The sequence below is a fragment of the Pinus tabuliformis genome, chromosome J, assembly GCF_031772625.1.
Source record: "Pinus tabuliformis cultivar Carrire ecotype Pingquan chromosome J, CPIR1, whole genome shotgun sequence".
Taxonomy (NCBI): Eukaryota; Viridiplantae; Streptophyta; class Pinopsida; order Pinales; family Pinaceae; genus Pinus; species Pinus tabuliformis.
The window spans coordinates 156681444-156689181 of record NC_142295.1 but is presented as its reverse complement, the minus strand read 5'-3'; the positions used below and the strand labels follow the sequence as shown (position 1 = coordinate 156689181).

General features: G+C 42.9%; 1 protein-coding gene across 1 annotated transcript; it reads left to right on the top strand.

Annotated features, from left to right (window-relative positions):
• The first annotated feature begins 339 nt into the window (after positions 1 to 339).
• Positions 340 to 2111, top strand: LOC149226105 (putative UDP-glucosyl transferase 73B6). Its single transcript, XM_089375216.1, has one exon. The coding sequence runs from the start codon at positions 485 to 487 to the stop codon at positions 1997 to 1999; it is 1515 nt and encodes a 504-aa protein (XP_089231342.1). The 5' UTR covers positions 340 to 484; the 3' UTR covers positions 2000 to 2111.
• Positions 2112 to 7738: the final 5627 nt, after the last annotated feature.

Here is a 7738-nt window from a genome sequence, read left to right as displayed (position 1 = left end):
GTGGAAAATTCTAAATCTTTGGCCCTTTAGTCTACGCCAAATAAGAAAATATTTTTCGCAGTTGTTTATAATGTGATTTTTTGGAAGTTTTTTCGGTGAGTTTTATTGGTCAAAATGGCGTAGCAATTTATTGGAATCGCAAGTTTGATAGCTAGTTTATGCACAATCAAAGCGTTCCAGGGTTTTTCAGGATGCTGAATCCAAATATACAATTAAAAAACCATTTTAACTGCAACAAATCAAGATTTAACCTCAATTTCTTCCACCAGATTCCATCACCAAAATCTCCAAAAAATCACATTATAGACAACTCCCTTTTCTCTGCCGGCATCTTCAAACTTTTTAAGCCCGTGTGCGTGTTGTCTGCTTTCGGTCTGTATGAATAAACAAAGAATCGTGACCTGCAATCTTCAAGGAGCAATTTTGCCATTTAGATAGTGCACTAATCGCTGTTATTATTTCAGTTGTGGCATCGGGATTGGTTATGGAAGAAAGCAAACCACATGTGGTGGCTGTTCCATTCATGGCGCAGGGCCATCTCATTCCATTCATGGAACTGGCAAAGCTTCTGGCTTCACAGGGCCTCGCCGTTTCGTATATAACGACTCCAGGGAACGCCAGACGGCTCGAACCTCAGGTCCAGGGATCGAATCTGGACATCAGGCTGGTGTCCCTACCGATGCCTTCCATCGAGGGACTGCCTCCGGAAATCGAAAGCTCCGACAACGTTCCCCATCATGTCTTCCAGAAACTGGTTGCTTCGTCCCACAAGTTAGCCGGGCCTTTGGAAGAATGGCTGGAGCAGCAACTGAATACCGAGGACGTGCCCCATTACTTTCCCCCAATCTCGTGCATCATCGGCGACATCGCTACGGGATGGATTCACCGCTCGGCCCACAAGTTCGGGATTCCCATCGTGGTTTTCTGCACGGCCGGGGCGTTTGCCTGGTCCGTCATGCACTCCGTCTTCAACTACACGCCACAGAAGAGCGTGGAGGGAGACGACGAGTTTTTTGACGTGCCGGAACTGAACTTCGACCTCAAGCTGCGAAAACTGGACATGAACCCGACACAGCGGGATCCCGATTCTTTTCCTATGTGGGCTTTTCTGACGGAGGACATTAACAGCAGCATGGAGGGTCGGGGTATCCTCATTAATACGTTTTACGAACTCGATTCCTTGGGGATCGATCACCTCAGGCACTTGACCGGGAGACCGGTGTGGAGCATAGGTCCTATACTCGCTCCCGCTGTTTTCGACGATACAGTGATCGATCCAAGAATTATTAACAGCCGGGGAAAGGCGGCGGATATCGATGAGGAGGAATGCTTGCGGTGGCTGGGTTCTCGGCCTCCGCAATCCGTCGTGTTTGTGTGTTTGGGGAGCCAATTTATTCTGAACAACAAACAAATATGTGCGCTGGCTATGGGCTTAGAGGCGAGCAGGCAAGCTTTCGTGTGGGCAATCAGACGCCCTCAGAGTGAGCCCAAACTGGAAGCGACTGAAGTGGGTTTGCCAGAAGGATTCGAAGAGAGGACCCGAGATAGAGGGCTAATTATATGGGGATGGGCGCCTCAGCTCCTTATTCTCTCGCATCCCTCCATCGGTGCATTCCTTAGTCACTGCGGGTGGAATTCTACACTGGAGAGCGTGAGCATGGGAATCCCCATGATCACTTGGCCCATGATTGCAGATCAGCCATATAACTCAAAGCTTCTGGAAGAACACCTGGGTGTGGCCATAAGGATATGTGTGGGTGTGAACAGTGTGCCAGATGAAGAGGAAGTAAGAAGGGCAGTGACCATGCTTCTAGCGGAGGAAGAAGGAAAAAACATGAGAAGGAAAGCTCAGGAACTGAGGAAGCATGCTAAAATGGCGGTCAACAAAGAGGGATCTTCATTTACAGATTTGCAGGCTTTTGTTCGAGACATGCAACAACTGCGCAAGAATTGTGTTGCAAGGGAATTTGAAGGGAATTCTGCAGCTATTGTAAAATGATCTTGGGATTTTAGTGTATGTTTTTATCCAGTTAGGGTAGATTGTTGGACTTTTCAGAAGCTGATTCTTCTCTACTCAACTACTCTATGGAACTATGATATACAGATAGATAAGATTTTAGTTTTTATCTAGCTTATTCTAGATCACTTCTTTTATAAAGGTTTTATTTTGATTTTAAAATTGTTTTGATTCCGGAAATAGAGTTTTAAATATTTTGTTATGATTTAATTTCATTTTGATTCGTTAAATTTTCTTAGAAGCGAATTCCAGTGCCATTTCTAACTTTGAACAAATTTGTTTTGCCCTGCACCCTCAGTGTTTGATTTGTTAAAGATCACTGTATCCATGTTTGTCCCTGTGAGTGATGCACATATCACAAATCACGAGAATTTGGAGTTGAAAGAAGTAGGGTAAACGATCAATAAAAATTCTTCATTCCATAGTAAAGATGGTTGAAATTCTTCATTCAATAATAAAAATTCTTCATTCCATAGTAAAGATGGTTGAAATTCTTCATTCAATAATAAAAATTCTTCATTACAAGGGAACACGATGTCAAGTCACCAGTACTCTGAAAAAGACAAAAAGGTTGAAATTGAGTAAAATTCACATAGTTCAGATAGAGACTGGAAACACGAATATGAAAGTGTGCATCGTCGATCGTTTCGGCGATGAAAACAGTTCATTTCAACTACAACAAAAAAATATTAATATAAATAATTATTGTAGAATGTTTAATATCGATTTAACATATAAATAAAGGGTTGAATTACTTCATATGCATGACGATGCTATAATCTCTGCAGCATTTTGAAAAAAATTGTAATTTACATTTTTAATATTTTGGTTATATTATATATATTTTGTATAAAAAAAAATTAAAAAAATTATTAAAATTATAAATGTGAGGTATAAAATTTGTATGAATATTTTAAATACTTTTATATTATTTATTTATTTAAAAATATATATTTAAAAAAATAATACCATCGAATTCAAATTAAAAAATTCAAAATATTAATTAATTTAATTATATCTTTAAAAATAAAATAATGTTTTTTTCCTTTGTGATTTTCATTAGTAAAGGAAAATTACATATTGTAGATGCGAAATGTATATGTTGTATGTGAGGCTAAGTGTCTATCAAGTGAGAAAATAATCAAAATAGCACAGTGCACTCCACGGAGGCGCTGCCTTCACTAATATTAACATGAGCAAAAATCAGGCTCCTATTGAGCCAAGTTGACTGTAATGTCCATATATGGTCGGTGGTAGAACTGATAGTGTGCACCATCCCTCTGCTCCTGGATCAGCCATGTGCCAAGAGGTCGGATCACAACTTCCTTGGATAACTTATCGGCAAATGAGTTGTGTTCCCTGTAGATATGACGACATGCAAAAAAATCAAAATATGTGATGAGCCTGTGAGTCTCATCCAGTATAGGTCTCAGAGTATAAGCAGAGCAGTTTGAAGATTTGTTTATCCAGTTGCATACAATTTTTGAGTCCCCAAAAATTTGGAGATTCCTGCATTGTTTTTCCAAAGCAAATTGAATGAGATATTTAGCAGTAATCAGTTCTGCAAAATTGTTTGTGCCCCGCCCCAGGCCCATTTGGATTTGAAAGTGGTGGGATTCGGAAAGGTATAGGATGGCTCCGCCCCCGCACCCGTCTTCCTATGCTGAACCATCAAAATAAGCTAGGGTTGAGTGTGATTGATGATTTCAGGGACAATGTGTCTGGGAGGAGGATTTTCCTCATCATCAGGAATGATGTGATAGTCTGCCAGAAGGCGGGCAGTGATGGAGGGCCAATGAGGAGTGGTGTCCTGAAAAATGTATCTATTACAGGCTATCCATATTTCCCAATAGATGAGGAGAGGTAGGTTTCTAGCCTTGGTCGGGGTAGCAGAATTCCACCAAGTGGACCAAGCTTCCATTATAGTCAGGACCTGCCAATTGCACTGGGTGGGGATGTTCGATAAAATAACATTCCAGAGGTCCTTAGTGGCCGAGCAGGTGAGGAAAAGATGGTCTGAATATTCAGTAATGTTCTTGCATAAGCAGCACCAAAAAGGTCCATGCAGTGCTCGTTTGATTAGATTTTCACCAGTGGGAGCCTTATTTTTTAGAATTGTCCACATGAATAGACGGGTTTTGGGAGGTGCTTTTAATTTCCACAAGTTTTTCCACCAGTGTTCGATAGCTTGTGGTCTATGAATATTAGCAAGACAGAGATATCCCTCCTTGGGGGAGTATATCCCATTTTTTGCATGCACCCAGATTATCTCATCCTCCCCTTCAACAATTCTGATATGAGATTTTGTTAGTGCTACCGTATAATCCTCCCAATGTTGATGCCAGTGCTGAGGGATATTCAGGCTGCGGGCCGTTTTCCACGCTTGTTGTAGAAAGGTGGTGCGCTGCATATCTACAATGTGGTTGATATGAGTAATACATGCATTGCATTGCATCCGATCCAAGGGTCTAGTCCAATGCACACTGATGTACCGGATTGAATTCTCTAGTTGAGTCCTTCCCGGATAATGGGCATTGAATTTAAAACAGCTTTCCAGATGACTGATATCCCTGTTTTGTTCCAGTGTGGTTGTCGAAGCCAGTCCATCAGATTTAGAGGGGCTATGTATTTTGAAGAGGCCACGATGGTCTAGAGGCTATTTGAAGTGATCAATTGCCAGCCAAGCATGGCCGCCAATGCAGAGAAGAAGTCTTCCAACTTTTTTATGCCCTGGCCTCCCCATTTATTTGGGAGTGTGAACGATTCCCATTTGGCCCAAGCAAAAATTCTCCCTGCCTGCTTACCCTTCCAAAGGAACCTACAACAGAGATTTTGGATTCTGGAGAGGATACCTCTGGATATCCATGCCAAGGACATCCAATATATCGGAGTGGCTTCAAGAATAGCTTTGATGAGAACTAGTCTTCCTGCTCTATAGAGGTACTTATGATACCAGATGTTGAGCCATTTTTCCATCTTAGAGATTAACCATGTTCAGTATGCTATCTTGTAGTCTAGGGGTTTTAGCCTATATCCCAAATATCTAAGGCCATCCTCCATTTGTAGAAGTGTAAAAGGGAATCTATGCAGTGCATACTGAATCTCATGGGGGGAGCATCTAGTGGCTGTAATGGTGGACTTGGTGTTGTTGATGACCATGCATGTTGCTAGTTGAAATAGTGAGATGGTGCTCTACAATATCATCAGATCCCCAATCCCGCCATCGAGGAAGATCAGCACATCATCCAAAAAAAGTAGATGAGTCAGGATGCATCTGTTATTGATCTTGATTCCTTTAAGTCTTCCCCTGCTATACTCTTCTTTTATAAGTCTGTTGAGCCCTTCCATGATAAGCAAAAATAATAATGGGGACAGGGGGCAACCCTGCCTAAGACCTCTTTCAGAGTGAAAGAAGGGCGATGTCGCCCCATTGACAAGGACACTAAAAGATATATTTGATATGCAACACATAATCCATTTTATAAATTCATAAGGGAAACCTAGATGAGTTAGGAGCATTCTGATGTACAACCAACTTACTCGATCAAAGGCTTTTGAGAGGTCTACCTTTAAGATCATACCTTTCATCTTCTTCGTTTGAATAGAGTGCAATACTTCTTGTGCAGTTCCAACAGCCTCGTGGATCTATCGATCTTATAGAAAGGAAAATTGCTCAGAAGATATGTGTGTGGATAGAATGGGGCGGAGGCGATTAGCTATGATTTTGGCAATGATTTTGTATATACAGTTACACAGGGAGATGGGACAGAAGTCATCGAAGGAGGCTGGGTTGTCTAATTTGGGGATGAGGGTGATGAAGGTGGTATTGAAAGCCTCATACATCTTTCCATTGATCTGACACTCTTCAACGACTTTAAGAAGATCTTCTCCAAGAGTGTCAAAAAAGGATGTGTAAAACTCCACCGACCAACCATCTGACCCTAGGCTCTTGTCGCACTTGAACCATTTCAAGGTAGCCTCGAGTTCCCCCATTGTAACCTCCCTATTCAACTCCATGGAGATCTCCTGGTCCACAAACCGAGGAAATAGTTGTGCTACTCAAATGACTTCAACAAGAGTGGCATTTGGAGGTTCCTTGTAGATCTGCTTGAAGTGGGTTGTAGCCAGGGATGCTAATTACGAGAATGTATTCCCAGTATTCCCCTGCTCATTTGTAAGTTGCCAAATGGGGTTGATAGCTTTGCGACCATTTGAAAAGTTGTGAAAAAAATTAGTATTATCATCTCCCTTGAGTAGCCATATTGCTCTACTTCTCAGCCTCCAGGTTTCTTCCCGATCCTTTAGGATTTTGCTTTGTTTAGTTATTAGCGTTGTGAGCGTCCTTCTGTTCATTATAGGTGAAAACCCCCCCTTGTTCATTTTCCAAGGCAGTGATCTCTACTTCAGTGTCCCTTAGGGTTTGATCATCCTATTCTCGCTTGTTGTGTGCCTAGATTTTAGATAAGCGCTTCAGCTCCTTTAGGTTGCATGCAAATCCTTTGCTGGGTCAAAGACACTGAGGCGGTGTGTTTTTTGTAAAAAGGGAGCTCGCAGCTGTTCATTTTATCCTTTCCCCCTTTATTTGCTTTATACCCTTATAACTCCCGCTACCTCCATTTCCTCCTTCCCCTTCATGCTCCTTATTCTCCCTTAACCCTGTTATTTCTATTTCCTCTATAATCCTTCATAAACCTCGTATAAGTCCTTTTCCCTCAGGTCCCGGGCGCAAAGTTAACCCATGAGACTGTGGTCATATAACCCCGGCGCTAAGGTCTTAACCCTTTATAACCGCGCGCATACGAAAAAGTGTTATCGGCAAGGCCCTCCCCTATCACATCGATCAAAACACGTGCTTTAAACCTGGGCCCTCCGATCATTTCCCGCGGATCTGACGGTATTCGCAGCTCCCGCTCCCGTAACCTGCACGTACAATAGCCCGCGGGGAAAGCGGTTTCCCGCCAGACCCACCAGCCACGTGTCGCTCATTGAATGTGCTCGCACCCCCGCATACGGAAACCGCCTGCCATCCCGAAGCGGTGCGGGGAAACTACTTACCGCCCACACATACATTTCCCCACTCATTAACCTTCTCACACCTTTCCCAGGCGATAACTGTTGGATCTGCCACGTCCAGATCCAACGGCCCATGTTCTCCCCACTCACATTCCTCCCGATATCCCCTGCAAGTTGATCCCCGCCATCTATTTGTGAGATCTGACGGTGCATATTCACTTCGCCCCGCGTCTTCCCATCGCCTCCCACCATGAGATCTCAGTCATTCGTCAGTTCCATCCAACGGCTAGCATTCATTCCCAGGCCCTCATTCATTTTCCATACGGTTTTCGTGTTTTTGGCCTGTCCTGTGCACCCGAAGGAGGAAGGAGGCCATGATCCAGCACTCTGCGCATTAAATCCGCAACAACCACATTCAACCAGCAGCACGGCCAGGGAAGGAAAGTACAACCTTGAGCAGTTAAACGCCTTCAGCAGTTATGGAACTTGTTCCATACGGCATTCCACCGGTTCGTGAAGTACAACAGAGTACCAGAAAGGGTCATTTTGTTCATTTAAACAATCAGATTGTATCAGAGACCCATATCAAACAGTTAATGTGGTTGGTGGTCCATTATGACCCCTCCACGCATAGGATAGCAGATATTTTGTAATCAACCTCCATATATACCCAGAAACAAGAGGTAATGAGGGTTGATGAATGTTATT

Coding starts and splice junctions, on each gene's coding strand:
- LOC149226105 (XM_089375216.1), top strand. CDS start 485: ATGGAAGAAAGCAAACCACATGTGGTGGCTGTTCCATTCATGGCGCAG.